This window comes from Squalius cephalus (assembly GCF_949319135.1).
Source record: "Squalius cephalus genome assembly, chromosome: 15".
NCBI lineage: Eukaryota > Metazoa > Chordata > Actinopteri > Cypriniformes > Leuciscidae > Squalius > Squalius cephalus.
The window spans coordinates 26,032,969-26,050,619 of record NC_137136.1 but is presented as its reverse complement, the minus strand read 5'-3'; the positions used below and the strand labels follow the sequence as shown (position 1 = coordinate 26,050,619).

Below are 17,651 nucleotides of genomic sequence, written 5' to 3'. Positions count from 1 at the left end.
TCAGCCAGGATCTCTCACTCTCTCTGTAGATTTAGATTGCGTATTATGGCACGTCGCCTCCCTCCCTCCCCTGCTTCCCGCTGACAGCCTTGCATTACACAGTGGTTTTATGGACTCTGACAACCACACAAAGAAGTTAAAACTCTTTCTGGAGCTTAAGATAGCCCTTGTGGAACTGTGCTCCCAATCTGAGATAGATAGATAGATAGGCAGAGGCAGGCAGACAGACAGACAGACAGACAGACAGACAGACAGACAGATAGATAGATAGATAGATAGATAGATAGATAGATAGATAGATAGATAGATAGATAGATAGATAGATAGATAGATAGATAGATAGATAGATGTTTCAAGGCTTAATGTCCAATTGTAATTGCATGAAGAAGAGTGACAAGTGTTTAGAAAATCTCCTTTTGTGTTCCTTGGAAGAATTAAAAGTCATAGAGGTTTGGAACAATATGAGGGTTAGTAAAGGCTGTCAAAATATTATTTTGCTAAAGAGGAGATCTTTACAGAGAACTTTTGGTACTGTTTCAATAAAGATTTACTTTAAATAGCTGGTGGCTGGTGGAGATCCCAAAGGCTTGGCCTTTGCCTTTGCTTCAGGGCTAATCACTGCTAGACATTAAAGCTCTCCTTTTACTGTGTAAGCACACATGAACTTCTTGCCACAATACTCAACAAACCTATCATGCCGTCATAGCTCACAGTACAATTCAGCTTTTGTGCTAGGACAATCTGTATAACAAACAAACAAGCCACACACAGAACGCCGTAGGGGTCAAGGCGGGTTTTATATCCCTCTTTACATTCTTCACTGACTCTATTTCTTCCACGCTCCATAATGCCTAAAATTATAGATAATAGGATGAATAGCAGAAGCATACGCACTGCAGTTTCCAACTGAAATTAATACTAGTGGCAGTAAAACATCAGCAACTTGTATTCCTTTTTTATGATTAGAAGGGCATATTAATAAAGAATCTGTGCATGGTTCCTTGCACAGTACTATGTTATGACCTCAAAACTCTTAGTGCATGATTTGTAAACTATTGCATTTTTATGTTTGCATAACATAACCAGCTCCGATTTTCAGACATAGTTAGCATGTTCAGTAGCTCAGCTGGTACAGCGCTACACTTGCGATGTGCAGCGCTCAGGTTCCTTGACAAAAGTTTATTGAACCAACGTTTCGATGATAAGCCTTTATCAAGGTACCTTGACAAAGTGTGCAGTTGTATACCTTTTTCATAGAGATTTCTTCCCTAACTTGCACTTCCAAAAGCTGTGCGTTTACTTGAATACCTTGTTAAAAAAAAATACAAAAGATAACTTTGTGGTCTTCATTTTTTCCCACCCTTCATAAATGAGTTTTGAGGCAAGTTTGAGAATCTTTTTCTCATACAATGTGTTGTATGATTGATTGGTGATTTGTTTGATTGAACTGAGATAGGAAAGAGTCACTCTGTTCTTTTTCTTATGGGGGTACAATGAATGAAACAAAAATAAAAGAAATTTTAAAGGGTTGGTTCACCATTTATTAATTATAATTGTTTACTCACACCCACGGTTTTATTTTTGCGATGTCTTTATGAACTTTTTGAAGCATGTAAATTTTGGTTGCATGGACTTTCAATGGATGGACCAAAATGAGGTGGAGAATGTTAAGAATATCTTCATTTGTGTTCCAAAACTGAATAGAAGTTTTGGAACACAAATGAAGATATTCTTAATATTCTCCACCTCATTTTGGTCCATCCATTGAAAGTCCATGCAACCAAAATTTACATGCTTCAAAAAGTTCATAAAGACATCGCAAAAATAAAACCGTTTGAATCAAAAAGTTTAATCCAAGTCTTCTGAAGAGACGTGATCACTTTATATGATAAACTGATTTCATGAACAACACACCAAGCAAACACATTTGACCATCCTTTAACCATATTTGATGTGCTCTGTGTTAAATGTGTGTTGATGAATGTTTTTATGTGAATAGAAGCCTAAATTTAAATCAGTTCATCATATTTAAAGTGACCGTGCCTCTTCAGAAGACTTGGATTAAACTGCTTGTTTCACATAGATTACTGTTAAAATGTCTTTATGGACATTTTGAAGCATAAAAGTTTTTCCTGAGTTGACTTTCAATGAAAAAATAATATAAGAATAGCTTAATTTGTTTAATAAAAAAGTCTAATGAGTTTGGAATGACATGGGGTGAGGGTGAGTAATTGATGGGTGAACTATCCCTTTAAGGAGTCTAAGTATATGACTTTTGGTGAGTGGTGACAGCACCAATATTCTTAATTGTATATGACAATTCAGTATCAAGTTCAATATTCCCTCATTCATAATTTCACATTTTTTATTTGTAGTTTCTACCTCATATTAAAAAATACTTTTCTCCCTTTCTTGGAAATCAAAAGTCCATTGCAGACAGACCTCTGTTCCTCAACTTTCGTCTCTCTTTCGCATAAAAAGAACTAAAACTAAAGGGGCCCTCACTATTCTTTCAGAGACAGATCCCTGCTGAGGTGTTGCTGGCTCCCCACTTCTCCTTTTTAGCTCTATGGCTGACTGAACCAGAGGCATTGAGAGATTGAGGAGTGCAATGCAGTGCTCAGCAAGCTTCTGAATACTGATTCTGAGTCAGACACATTGAATGAATTTAGATACCAAAAGAGTAGCTGTCGGACCTGCGTGGCCCACAGGTCAATCACATGATTAACGGTGATGACATCATCCCCTGGGGCTGCCCACTCTTTTGTTTCAGGATTGGACACTGTGAAACGTGCAGACCTGACTCCATTATGTAATCCCAGGGGCTGAGAATTGGGCCTCTAAAATCAGCCCAAACTGCTGGGAAACTTAAAGTTCCCCTTTTAAAGTAACTTTTTTTTTTTGTAAATTAACAAACTTTAAATATTTGGCAAGTACATCATAAATCCATCTTCTAAAACATGTTTTTGCCTTTCCCTGAATCACTATGGTAAGCCTATAATAATGATTTATATTTTAGAGTGGTCTGGATACATTTAACAAGAAACGTCTCGGTTACATATGTAACCCTAGTTCCCTGAGTAGGGAACGGAGACGTTACGTCAGTGACAACGAATGGGGTTTCGCTTAGAAAGCCTATCACCTTCGAGTATATAAAAAGAGCCAATGGCAATGAAATGCCATGGGTCTGCAGAATTTGCGTAGCGTAACTCCGCCCCACCTTGTGGATATATAAGGAAGTATGCCGGCAACATGCAGATATGTTTCTTCTCTGAGGAGTCGAGACTGAACTCAGGCGATCCCAGCGGTACAGCGGAAGTGGCAGGGAGACGTAACGTCTCCGTTCCCTACTCAGGGAACGAGGGTTACATACGTAACCGAGACGTTCCCTTTCGTGGTCACTGCGAGTTACGTCAGTGACGACGAATGGGGTCCCCAGTCTAATCACGCCACCTCGGCTGTCTTCCAGTGCCCTGCGCAAGTCTGAGTTCCCTGTCGTGAGACTAGCACGGACGAAGGAGTCCTACTTAACACACGAATACCAAGGTACACTGGGAAGCATATCTCAGCGGAAATATGCAATCATGCCCAGCCCGAAGGGGGGGGGGGGGCTGGGGGGGGGGGGACTTGGAATACACATATGACCCTGAGGGCCTGCATATGGAGAATCACTGGGGTGTCCAGCCACAGGTGGAATATTTCAAACCCAGGTGTGGCAAGGTGGCTTGCCGAGGGAAAGACACATGCTCAGAGAGGCTTACAGTGGAAATATACATGTGGGGGTCACCCAGAGGGGGAACCATGCACATGGAGGCACCTAGTCAAGCGCGAAAGCTGCCGGTGGCATAACTCTGGTGATGACGTCGACAGTGCTGGAGGAACTCAGGGCCTGCGGGAGGCTCACGTCAAGTCAAGTCAAGTCATCTTCATTTATATAGCGCTTCTAACAATGTAGATTGCTTCAAAGCAGCTTTACAGAGACAAACGTATAATTTAAGGTAACAGAGATTGTTTTGACCTTACAGCGGCTCTTTAATAAAGTTATTCTCCAGCCAAAGCTAGCTCTGATTGATTCGCCTCCGTCGCAACGATCATTTGTTATCAAATTAGGGGCCGCGAAGACGACACCATTCTCTCTACACAGACTTTAAACGCGAACCTGTGAGAAACGCTGATGGTGGTCACATGCGCATTAAGAATTGGTTCTATAGTTATGTGCGTTTGAATATATGTGCGCAGGCTTGGAATTCCCTACAAACCAAGCCTAAACAAAGTACTGGTGTTTCCTTATAATTTTTGATACAGAATTTTATTTTATTTTATCAATTCGGGGTAGATACGCGAGTTTCCAGACGACGCTTTATCTGTAGAGTGGTAAAGGGATCCTCCATAGTGAGAGACTAGTTGGCACTTCAGCACTGTGTTGTCATCGGGTCCAGGCGAAGGTCCTTCCTCAGATCTGGATACGGCCTGGATCCGGCAGGCTGCGTGAAAACCTCGGGATAAACAAAATACACTAAAATTAGCGTAGATGCCATTCTTCTTATGATGTAACGAGTACATCAGGATTTATGGGAAGTGTTCCCGGTTCCAGCTGACCTAATCTATGCAGCCTAACACTGAATTATAGAAGTCTATAATGTATTATGTGAATGCTAGGTCAAAGAGATGTGTCTTTAGTCTAGCTTTGAACTGACAGAGTGTGTCTGCTTCGCTCGATGGTGTTTTAAGCCCCCAATGGCTCCTTAGAGGCAGCTAACCCTACCCTCAACCTTAAACCTACCCATCCCCTCGCTGCCTGGAAGGTGCCGTTGGGGGCATAAAACACCAAAGACCGTCTGCTTCCCGGACAATGTTAGGAAGACTGTTCCAAAGTTTTGGTGCTAAATAGGAGAAGGATCTACCGCCAGCAGTCGATTTTGATATTCTAGGTATTATCAACTGGCCGGAATTTTGAGATCGCAATAGACGTGAAGGACTATAATGCGTTAAGAGCTCGCTCAAGTACTGCGGAGCTAAACCATTTAGTGCTTTGTAAGTGATCAGCAATATTTTAAAATGTATACAATGTTTAATAGGGAGCCAGTGCAGTGTTGACAGAACCGGGCTAATATGGTCATATACATATGGTAATATACTTCCTGGTTCTGGTAAGAACTCGAGCTGCTGCGTTTTGAACTAGCTGTAGTTTGTTTATTAACAGGCAGGGCAACCACCCAGTAGAGCATTACAATAATCTAGCCTTGAGGTCATGAACGCATGAACTAACTGTTCCGCATTTGTCACTGAGAGCATATGGCGTAATTTAGATATATTTTTAAGATGGAAAAATGCAGTTTTACAGATATTTTTACAGATAACAGTTTTACAGTTTTTTACTCACCTGAGGAGAATATCGCACATATCCCATCCGTGGAGAGGAATGGAGAGCAAGCGAAGACACCTGAGCAGAATCTAGTACCGGCTGGTTGAAGCGAGTACATGAGAAGAAACTGGCTCCACTCGGAGATTATAGAATCTCGCGAATGTGTCGCCCAGCCTGCAGCTCTACAAATGTCTGTTAGCGAGGCGCCATGCGCTAGAGCCCAAGAGGATGCCACACTCCGAGTGGAGTGGGCCGTCACACCAAGGGGGCATGGTCGACCTTGCTGCTGGTATGCCAAAGCAATGGCGTCCACTATCCAGTGAGACAACCTTTGCTTGGAGAGAGCATTTCCCTTCAGCTTCCCACCATAACAGACAAAGAGCTGGTCTGAGGTCCTGAAACACTGTGTTCTGTCTATGTAAGCACGGAGGGCGCGTACTGGACAGAGCAGTGCCAAGGCTGGGTCTGCCTCCTCCAAGGGCAGCACTTGTAGGTTCACCACCTGGTCTCGAAAGGGTGTGGTGGGAACCTTGGGCACATATCCAGGCCGGGGTCTCAGGATCATGTGAGAGTTAGCCGGCCTAAAGTCCAGCCACGTTTCGTCAACCAAAAATGCCTGCAGGTCCCCTACCCTCTTGATGGAGGCCAATGCAACCAGGAGCGCTGTCTTCATTGACAGGAACTTAAGCTCCACTGATTGCAGAGGCTCAAAGGGAGCACTCTGCAGGGCAGTTAGAACCACTGAGAGGTCCCAAGAGGGTACAAGAGGAGGACGAGGAGGATACAGTCTCCTCGCTCCTCTCAGGAACCTGATGATCAGGTCGTGCTTTCCGACGGACTTACCTTCGACTACAATGTGATGTGCGGCAATGGCGGCAACATACACTTTCAGGGTGGAGGGAGACAGCCTTCGCTCCAACCCTTCTTAGAGAAAGGAAAGCACGACACTGATCGGCATTTCGTGGGGTCTTGTTTAGAAGAACACCAGTTGACGAAGAGGTTCCACTTCAACGCATAGGCATGTCTCGTGGACGATGCTCTAGCGGAAGTGATGGTAGCCACCACCGCTGGTGGTAGGGTGCTCAAACCTGCCTCGTCCCGTCCAGGAGCCACACGTGGAGGTTCCAAAGATCGGGACAAGGGTGCCATAGGGTGCCCCGTCCCTGAGAAAGCAGGTCCTTCCTCAGAGGGATTGGCCAGGGAGGTGCTGTCGCGAGGAGTACTAGTTCTGGGAACCAGGTCCGGTTGTGCCAATATGGGGCAACCAAAATTACCTGCTCCTCGTCCTCCCTGATCTTGCGCTAGGTCTGCACAAGAAGGCTCACTGGGGGAAACGCATACTTGCGTAGGCCCCGCGGCCAGCTGTGCACCAGTGCATCCGTGCCGAGCGTGCCCTCGGTCAGGTCTCCCGGGATATAAATGGCTCGAAGCGACCTCAGATGCTGTCCAGGAACCCGCGGCAGCATGTCCATTGCACATGGCGCCCCAGCCCGTGGTGGAGGCATCTGTTGATACAACAACATGTCAGGAAACTCATTCTAAGGGCACTCTGGCCCATAGAAAATTGAGGTTCGTCCACGGGGTGAAGGTCTGACGGCAGGCCGGAGTCACTGGGACTCGGAGCGTGCCGTGATGCCATGCCCTCCTCGGGACTCGATCGCGAAGCCAAAGCTGAAGCGGTCTCATATGAAGCAATCCGAGCGGCATTACTGCGGCTGCGGATGCCATATGCCCCAGGAGCCTCTGAAATAGTTTCAGTGGAACCGCACTCTTGCCTTCGAACTGACGAAGGCAAGTCAGCAGTGACTGCACGCGCTCGCTCGTAAGCTGCACGCACATGACGACTGAGTCGATCTCCATACCGAGAAAAGAGATCCTCTACACGAGGCAGAGTTTGCTCTTCTCCCAGTTGACCCGAAGGCCCAGGTGCCGGAGCACTAGGTCCCTGTGTTCGCAAACCTGGTCTCGAGAGTGAGCTAGGATCAGCCAGTCGTCAAGATAGTTCAGGATGCGAACCCCGTGTTCTCGGAGGGGAACAAGGGCTGCCTCGACAACTTTTGTGAAGACGCGAGGAGACAGGGCTAGCCCGAATGGGAGAACCGCGTACTGGTATGCCCACCCCTTGAAAGCAAACTGAAGAAACGGTCTGTGTCGAGGTAAAATGGAGACATGGAAGTAGGCGTCCTTCAGGTCGATCGCTGCAAACCAATCCAGCGGCCGCACACACTGGAGGATGCGTTTGGCCGTGAGCATCTTGAACGGCAGCCTGTGAAGGGAGCGGTTAGAGACGCGCAGGTCGAGGATTGGCCGTAACCCACCGGATTTTTTCGGTAAAATGAAGTAGGGGCTATAGAAGCCGGACTTCATTTCGGCTGGAGGGACAGTCTCGATCGCACCCTTCGCCAGTAGGGTGGCGACCTCCACTCTCATGACAGGGGCATTGCCACCGACCATAGTGAAGCGGACTCCCCTGAAGTGGGGAGGAGACCGCGCGAACTGAATCACGTAGCCGAGCCTGCGACGGTGTTTTGTTCCACACCGTCACCCTCAGTTCACCCTGGCCACTAGCCGAATTACAGCCTCTCGGGGAGACCGTAGATCGGGGTGTGGATGAGGGGACTCTCGCTCGAATGAGCTCATTGAGTCTCGACCGTAGCGTTGAGATGGTCAGGTTCCCACAGTGAGAACATGAATCATCCACAAGCGCTGCTTTAGTGCGATCAATGCCCAAACACACAAAGCAGCGATTGTGTCCATCAGAATTGGATACATTCCAACCGCAACCATAAGTGCACGGGCGAGGCATCTTTAAAAAGACGTGCCGTGTGCAAGCTCTTTTTGTGAGAGGAAAACTCTGCGGATGTTGAAGCGACCAGGGAGAAACACACTTACTGGCAGATCACTGCACAGATCAGCAGGCAATGTGCACTCGCTGGAGATCGCCGTCACACCAACTCTGGAGAGTCGCTCGTCTCGAAGGGATAGATGAGAAAGAGTAAACTCAAGCTTTGGCTTTGTGGAGTGAAGAAAAGCTCTCGGCTCCGAAGCGAAAACATATCTGCATGTTGCCGGCGTACTTCCTTATATACCCACGAGGTGGGGCGGAGTTACGCTATGCAAATTCCGCAGACCCATGGCATTTCATTGCCATTGGCTCATTTTATTTACTCAAAGGTGATAGGCTTTCTAAGCGAAACCCCATTCATCGTCACTGACGTAACTCGTAGTGACCACGAAAGGGAACTGCATATTTCCATCAATCGACCATGCATGTTTACGTCATATCCGCAAATAAATGAAAGAAGGTCAGGCTACTACTATATGCAGTGAAAAGTCTCATAGTAGCTTAAAGACACAGCAAAATCGAAATTAGCAAGCAAAAAGGTAAAGCGACAGTGCCTGTAATAAAAGTCAAATCAACAAGGGCTTTAGCTTAGTTTAGTTAACATTTAGTAATATGCTTCATCCATTAGATGCCCAAAAGTTAAAGGGTAACTCTCACCAAAATGCAACCTAGGGTCTTTTTGTCAATCTACTCGAGGTGAACTTTCTTTAAAAGCATAATTAGAATGGAAACGCCACTTAAGTTTGACCGTATTTTAGTTTTCGGTCAAATTGCCTTTTGAATGGGAGAGCATGGGGCACTTCTATAATTGCATAAAAAATCGCTATTTTTAAAACACTAAGAAGGCTCGACACAAACTTTGCTCGAAGAATCACCAGGGCTCTACACATGAACTCGAACATTGAGAACATTGTTTGTGCACACAGAGTTTACTAAAAAGAAAGATTTTGAACAACTCACTGTAGTTGTGTCCGCCGGCATTTTGTCAGTCAAAAATAGTCGATCTCCGAATGTGAATGAACTGACTCTGAATTTTAGTATTGTTTCTTATATGAGGATCCTTTTTCAAATACAAGGTCAATATTGATTTTCACTAACGACAAAACAACAAATTATCCGTGAATTTATATGGGACTAAGCTTTAGGAGCTTTCCATCTCCTCCCTGTTACATTGCATTCGGAGATCGACTATTTTTGTAGTGGCATTTCCATACTAATTATGCTTTTAAACAAAAGTTCACCCTGGGTAGATTAAAAAAAAGACCCTAGGTTGCATTTTGGCGAGAGTTACCCTTTAAATAGTGTAGCTTTAAGAGGACTAGAAATAGTCAACACATGGACCTCCTGAGCTTTCAACCACCAATTAATGACTGCTTAAAAAAAAGGTAATAAAAAATGTATGAGGATTCCCAATCTAAATAAGGATTCCCAATCTACAGAAGGATCCAATGTCAAACTTGAATAAAAAAATAAATAAAAACCTTGACTCCTGTCAAATTAAATCAATCAATCAATCAAGGCTAAAAAACTAAGAAAAAAAAATATCGGGCTCACTCCAAGCAGAATCAGAATTGTAACGCTTCTGTTCACGCTTTCCTTCTGTAACATTATCGTAGATTAGAAAAAATGCTGATTAATAACGTTATTTTTTTTTGCCTATACTTTATACCAGAACTTGAATTGAACTTTATACTAAGAGCTTGTGAAACCTCATAACTCAAGTGGATCCTCAAACTATCGGCAAAGCCTCATACAGTAGCTCAACCCGCCTCAATCGTGAAGGAAGTCCTGCACGCATTTTGTAGACTGTCTCTGCTTGTTGCAGTGCAAGGGTAAATAAAAATCTGGTTCTTTGAATAAATACAGCGTTTTCTTTATTCAAAACGGCTAATGTTTTATGTATTTCAGGAGCGGAGAAGAGTGTCTTTGTCTGGTATTTGCCATCTAGTCATAGTCAATACAGCCTGCGTAACACTTCGTGTTTTATAACACACGCTTTTTGCCAAATATATTAAACGACAGTAAAAACTGAGCGCCCATATAACTACAATAATATTTATAACCTGAGAAAATGCAATGCATTTTCTGCGTCAGATGCGACTGTTCTAATCATGGACAAAACACAATTCTCCGACATTTGCTGGTGAAAAACCTCATAACTTCATTTGAGCTTGATTTTGGAAAAATGTTAATAATATAATGACACACACAAGTGTCATGCAGCCATGAACCATGAATGCAAAACACGCAACCATGAATGGCTTTAAAAGTAAACAACAATATTTTTTAACTCAATTCATTGATTAATCGGGAGCCTGTTAAGAGATGCCAAGATTGGAGTTGTATGGTCCCTCTACTTAGTATTTGTTAATTGTGGCCACAGCATTTTGAACATATTGTAACCTCGATAAAGTTTACTGACAAGTTGCATATACAGGAAATCATTATAATAATCCAGTTGCAAACTTTTTCAAGGTAATTTCTTGATAAAACTGATTGCAGTTTTGCAATCCTTCTTAACTGAAAGAAACAATTTTTAGCACCTCATTTATTTGACGGTCAAATTTGAGGTCTGCCAAAATTACAAAAATAAAATTACACGTAGATTAGTGACATTTTTATGCAGGATAAGAAGGCACTTTACTGGAGTACACTCATGCTTTTTTTGTCAAAAATTTAAATTTCTGTCTTTTTGTCATTTAACATTAAGAAATTGTAATTCATCCAGCACTTCACATCCTCAAGGCAATCCAGCAGAGAATTTCCAGATGCATTATTTCCCGCTTTAAAAAGAAAATACCACTGCATATCATTGGCATAACAGGGATATGAAATGCCATGCTTATTATATAGAGCAAAACAGCAACATGTAAAGGGAGAAAAGCGACCCTAGAATAGAGCTCTGAGTTACCCCATAAGTTATAGGAGCAGAAGAAGAATTATGATTCCCAATCTTTACTGTGAATGTTCTGGCCTCCAGGTAAGAGCAGAGCCAACATAAGGCCACTTCATTTAGTTCAACATGCCACTCAAGGCACTCTAGCAGAATGACATGATCCAGAGTGTCAAAAGATGCTCTTAAAGGAGAACTCCGGTCAATTTTAACATTGAGCTCATTTTTTTGTACATTTGGAGTGCTGTCAATACAGAGAACAACGACAAAAAACGGTGTTGCCTACACCGAGTTATTCTATTTTTAAAATTTGCACCCTGTTGACTTCAATAGGGCAAGTAGTAAGCCTGCTTTTTAGCCTCTTAACATCCTTTAAGTGTCATTACAAGTGCACAGAAAATGTGAGTGATTCCTTCCGAGTGAACACGGGTGGATCTGACTGCCGTAGATGTTAGAGATATTAATAAAAACGAAGTTAATTCAGCCAGCGCTCATACCTTTGTTTACATCCTGTTTTCGGTGGAACGCCATAGTAATCGATTGTCGAGTTCACGCGCGTGATCATTGGTAACTAAACCTATGCGCGTGAACTCGACAATCGATTACTATGGCCTTCCACCGAAAACAGAATGTAAACAAAGGTATGAGCGCTGGCTGAATTAACTTCGTTTTTATTAATATCTCTAACATCTACGGCAGTCAGATCCACCCGTGTTCACTCGGAAGGAATCACTCACATTTTCTGTGCACTTGTAATGACACTTAAAGGATGTTAAGAGGCTAAAAAGCAGGCTTACTACTTGCCCTATTGAAGTCAACAGGGTGCAAATTTTAAAAATAGAATAACTCGGTGTAGGCAACACCGTTTTTTGTCGTTGTTCTCTGTATTGACAGCACTCCAAATGTACAAAAAAATGAGCTCAATGTTAAAATTGACCGGAGTTCTCCTTTAAGTCTAACAAGACAAGGCCGACACAGTTCCCACAATTTCCCAGGTCAACTTTTAATAAAATGTCATATTGCATCCTGATGAGGGCAGTGCTTTGACAAGTTCTGAAACATTATTGAAACTTATCCAGGATATTTATTCTCATAGAATTAGAAATAATTTAAACTTTATAGTTATACAGTAATAGTTATCGCCCTTGGGGTGAACGGTCCTTGAAAGTGTAAAGTTATTTGCAAACTCCAGTTCATGTGTCTTCTAATGTTTTTATGACTTTTAAAGTTTCAAAATGGTGAAACAGCTAAATAAATACATGCATTTAAGCTTGCTAGACTACATAATCTTACCCTCTGAAAATAAGGTACCATTATATGAGTGAAAATATATAATTTTGGTCTCAGTGGAAATGTTCACTATTTGGAGCTCTGTATGATCTGTTTGTTTAACATGTTCATTCTCTCCTCACAATGCAAGTCAAGTTGCTTTCCCAGTGCCTTGGATTTAAAGAGCACAATCTAAAAATTGTTTTAGATACTGTAACTGCGTGGCTGTTGGTCAGCTCGGATTCTGTATTTCCCGCCTCTTATTCTTCTGTTGTTTACTGACCCCGTGGAACTATTTGGGTTAAGAAGTGCTCTGTGCTATATTGGTAGATGCCACTTAGACTAAACTAAGAAAGAGATAGCTTTTTTTACCTTGAAGAAACATTTGATGTAACATTTTTGTTTTGGTTTAATTTCAGACTCTTTTATCATCTATCTGAGGTGGATGTGATATCCAAGAGAGACATTACAGAACTGTATCATGGCTGTGGCCGGATGTCCGGATTATTTTCTACACCATCCAAATTACCAGGTAAATGATTTTTTGTGTATTTACCCAGCCTCTACATTATTGTAACATTTTCTTTCTTTTTTTCAGACACACTAGATAATCTGCCCTAGCCTTTAAACATAAACTGGAAAATGCAGACAGATTACAGCTATACTAAACTGTTCATGCAGTGTCAGGCAGTTTTCCTTTAGTACCCACTTTGGTATACTTATTTAAAGTAATTAGTAACTACACAAAAAAACTACTTGTCAAACCTATATGCTAATACCAAATATCCTTGATGTAATGTTGTAAGTAGTATTATTTACTAAAGGAGAAGAAATTATTTAATTCTAATGTCAGTGGACTGTTTAGGGCATTTGGTTCAAAGCTGCCCTTTCCTGACTTAGGATATAGCCAAGTATGAATTTAAATACATGCATAACCTACACATCAGGACAGGCTGCACTATATTGTGAATATAGTCACAGCTTTTTATAAAATTTGTATATATGTATGTATGTATGTATGTATGTATGTATGATTTATTTATTTATTTATTTATTTTCTTGGGCATCTTCTATAACCTATAGTCCCTTATCATATATGTGCTGCACAGTGATATACCTGTACACAGTAGTCTTATGAACAGGTGTTTTACACCATAGCTGTTGATATATCAATTATTATATCATGCCTTGAATACTGTATTGATCAGCAGAAAACCAAAAATATTCTGTAAAAACTAATAGTTGATTTGCTCAAGGAAGTTTTGTATATTTTTTGAGAGCATGTAAGAGTAGGATAAAGTGGAGGGCTACAGTGTATTTTGAATGTACCTGTCATGAGCAGTAGATTCTAAGGGTGTATTCACACCAGGAAAGTCCGATAGTTCACTTGCTTTGGTCCGGACCAAATGCAATGTTGATTTTTTTTGTTTGGTACGGTTCGCTTTCACACTGCTCTTTTTGCAAGTGAACCAAAATTTGTAAACAAAACCACACGTGTGCTAAGGTCGTCCATTCATTGGACAGGATTTTTTTTTTTTTTTTCATCAACCTGCCAGTTGTCCTGATCGGGAATAGTGGTGTTATTCTTACTTGTATATATCTAAGGCTTTCTTATTGATATGCATTTATTGTATTGTTGTAGTGTATTTATTGTTTTCTCTTAACCATCAACCTAGAGACTGCAGATGAAAATGAGCCTGTATGGCTAAATCTGGCACATTTACATTTTGGACTTTGTTTTTTAACAAAGTTAAAAAGTTTTTTATTATTTTTAAATAATAAAAAAAGAATTCTCAAGCAGGGAAAAGCAGGAAGTGCAAAAACAGGCTCAGCCTGGAGATATTTCGTAATGCAATATTTGTTCTTTTACTGATTTGGTGTTATTCCCTACAAAAGCAATATTAAGAAACTATTGAGCATATGACAAAATGTCATCTATACGATGTTGTAATTAGATTTTGAGAAGACGACGATGTGCTGCAAGTACGGTTCCGGCGGAGAGAACGTGCTTTTAAACCATTTAAGCGCGGTAAGACAAAAAAGAACGCTCTGTCTGTGAATGCACACACGGCTCGGGCTCGCAGAAAGACGCGCAACAGTATCGCGTGCACAAATCAAATCAAAATCAAATCAAATCACTTTATTGTCACACAACCATATACACAAGTGCAACAGTAGGTGAAATTCTTAGGTGCGGTTCCAAACAACATAGCAGTCATGACACAATGGACAAAGACAATTTGCACTTACAAATTGCACAGAGAGCGCGCCAGAATTATCTTTTTCTTTCGCGCTTGACCGAACAATAACACATGCACAGCATTATGCCAAAATGTCCGTTTTGTTAAGTATCCTCATAAGAGCAGTCAAATAAAAAGGACCAGTTTTCTGCAGTTGGGTCGGTTCATGTTCACACCGTAAACGAACCGTACCAGAGTTCGTTTGGAACCGTACCGAGACCACCTCTTCAGCTGGGTCTCGGTTCGATTGTTTGGTCCGCACCCGAGTTCGATTGCTGTATTCACACCTGCCCAAAAGGTCCGCACCAAGGGGGGAAACGAACTTGAGTTCGATTCAATCGAACCAAACAAGGCAGGTGTGAATACACCCTAAGTCTGACCATGAATGAAAATGGGGTTGCAGTGAAAAGCCATTGCATCAGTCTGCATTCATTTGGGCTGAGCGCATTTGATTCACATAGTGTAACCTGATGTAAAAGCATCTCAATTCTAGCTTCATTCAGTGAAGTAGCTGGCCAGTTTTGAAGGGCTCTCATCGGTTGGCACTGTTTAATGTGCATCCACGTGCAGCAGTTCAAAACCAACTGGGAAATATCAATCAGGCAAATCACCCCGTGGAGATCTGGCATTAGTACAGCTTGATTATAAGATATTCTGGGGGACACTCACTGTCTTGCAAAATACCCAGACACTCTGATATGAAATAATTTTGTCCTTTTAATTAAGTCAAAGAATGTATATTTCCCTCAATCACGTTCGACGGCCTTGGTGGCTCGCTGGCTCATTCGGACTATCAGACTCGGCTTTGCGATTCAGTTTTACAGCCCTTACTTCATTGTACCCAAGAAAGGCGGTGGGTTACAACCAATCTTGAACCTGCTTGTCCTGAAGCAGACCCTTTACAAGCTCCGATTCAAGATGTTAACTCAAGATGTTAGATGTTACTCATTTTCGAATGTATCTGACCCCAAGATTGGTTTGCAGCGATCGACTGAGAGGAGTACTTTCATGTCTTGATTATCCCTCTACACAGACCGTTTCTACATTTTGTGTTCAAGGGGTGAGCATATCAGTACAAGGTCCTCCCCTTCAGGCTGTCCCTGTTGCCTCGCGTCTTCACGAAAGTTGTGGAGGCGACCCTTGTCTCTCTGACGGAGCACAGCGTTCGCATCCTCAACTACCTCGGCGACTGGCTCATCCTGGCCCACTCGCGAGAGCAGTTGTGCGAACACAGGGACTTGGTGCTCAGGCATCTCAGCCATCTGGGGCTTCAGGTCAACTGGGAAAAGAGCAAACTCTCTCCCGTACAGAGAATCTATTTTCTCAGTCTGGAGTTGGACTCAGTCAACATGACAGCACGTCTCATGAACGAATGTGCTCAGTCGGTGCTGAACTGCCTGAATTCTTTCAGAGGCAGGGCAGCGGTTCCACTGAAACAGTTTCAGAGGCTCTTTGGGCATATGGCATCTGCAGCTGCACCCACAGTCACGCCGCTCAGGTTGCTTCATATGAGACTGCAGTCAGCACTGGCTACACGATCGAGTCCCGAGATGGGCATGGCATCGTGGTACACACTGGGTGGCAATCACCCCTGTCGCCAAACCTTCAGCCTGTGGACAGACTTTGCTTCTCTACAGGCAGGAGTTCCACTAGAACAAGTGTCCAGGCATGTTGTTGTCTCAACAGATGCCTCCACCAGTGGCTGGTGTGCCATGTGCAACGGGCATGCAGCCTCTGGCTCCTGGACAGGACCTCGACTGCCTTGAGTTTCTAGCCATATGTGTTGCTCTGTGCCGTTTCAGATTGCTGCTACAGGGCAAGCATGTGCTGGTCCAGACAGACAACACTGTGGCCGTTGTGCACATCAACCATCAGGGTTGTCTACGCTCCCGTCGCATGTCGCAACTCGCCCGCCATCAGGAGTCAGAAGCATCGGAGGTCGCTTTTGCCATTCACATTCCAAAAAAGCTCAATTGTGCAGGCAAAGAGCTCTCAAGACAGCCCATGCTCCCAGGAGAATGGAGACTCCACCCCCAGAACGTCCAGCTGATTTGTAGATGCTTTGGAGCCACACAGGTTGACCTGTTTGCCACTCCGGACACGTCCCACTGGCAGTTGTTTTACTCCCCGACTGAGGGGATCCTCAGTACAGATGCGCACACAGCTGGCCTTGAGGCCTATGCAAGTATGCGTTTCCCCCAGGGAGCCTACTCGCACAGACACTGTGCAAGGTCAGGGAGGACGAGGAGCAGGTTTTGTTAGCTCCGCCATACTGGCCTAACCGGACATGGTTCCCAGAACTGATGCTCCTTTGCGACAGCCCCTCCCCGGCAGATTCCTCTGAGGAAGGACCTGCTTTCTCAGAGACGGCGCACCCTGTGGCACCTGTGTCCAGACCTATGGAATCTCCATGTATGGACTTGAGTGATCTACCCCCAGCGGTGGTGTTCTCCTTCCTGCAAGAAGGGTTGGAGCGAAGGCTGTTCACCCGAGCTGATCACCAGGTTCTTGAGGGGTGTAAAGATTGAATCCCGCTCTCACCTTGTACCCTCTTGGGAACTCTCCTTGGTCTTATCAGCCTTGCGGGGAGCACCATTCGAGCCAACTACAGTCAGTAGAACTTAAGATCTTGTCTCTCAAGACAGCGCTCCTGACTGCGCTCGCTTCTGTCAAGAGGGTAGGGGACCTGCAGGCATTTTTGGTCGACGAATCATGCCTGGAATTCGGGCCGGCCAGCTCTCACGTAATCCTGAGACCCTGGCCTGGATATGTGCCCAAGGTTCCCACCACCCTTTCAGGGATCAGGTGGTGAACCTGCAAGCACTGCAATGGAGGAGGCAGACCCAGCACTTGCCCTGCTATGTCCCGTTCATGCTTTGCACTTGTACATGGACCGCACGCAGAGCTTCAGGACCTCAAACCAGCTCTTTGTTTGTTACGGAGGCCAGCAGAAGGGAAAGGCTGTCTCCAAGCAGAGGTGTGCCCACTGGATTGTGGATGCCATAGTCTTAGTGTATCAAGCTTGAGACCAGTCATGCC

The 17,651-nt window shown here is 43.6% G+C and overlaps 1 protein-coding gene across 2 annotated transcripts in view; it reads left to right on the top strand.

Moving 5' to 3' along the window:
- The window catches only part of grb10b (growth factor receptor-bound protein 10b), a 146,092-nt gene that overhangs the window by 15,447 nt on the left and 112,994 nt on the right, over positions 1-17,651 (top strand). For both annotated transcript variants that reach the window (XM_079895808.1, XM_079895809.1), the window contains exon 2: positions 12,792-12,904. In XM_079895808.1, coding sequence (XP_079751934.1) covers positions 12,854-12,904 — 51 coding nt within the window. In that variant the 5' untranslated portion in view covers positions 12,792-12,853. The remainder of the gene's footprint in view (positions 1-12,791; positions 12,905-17,651) is intronic.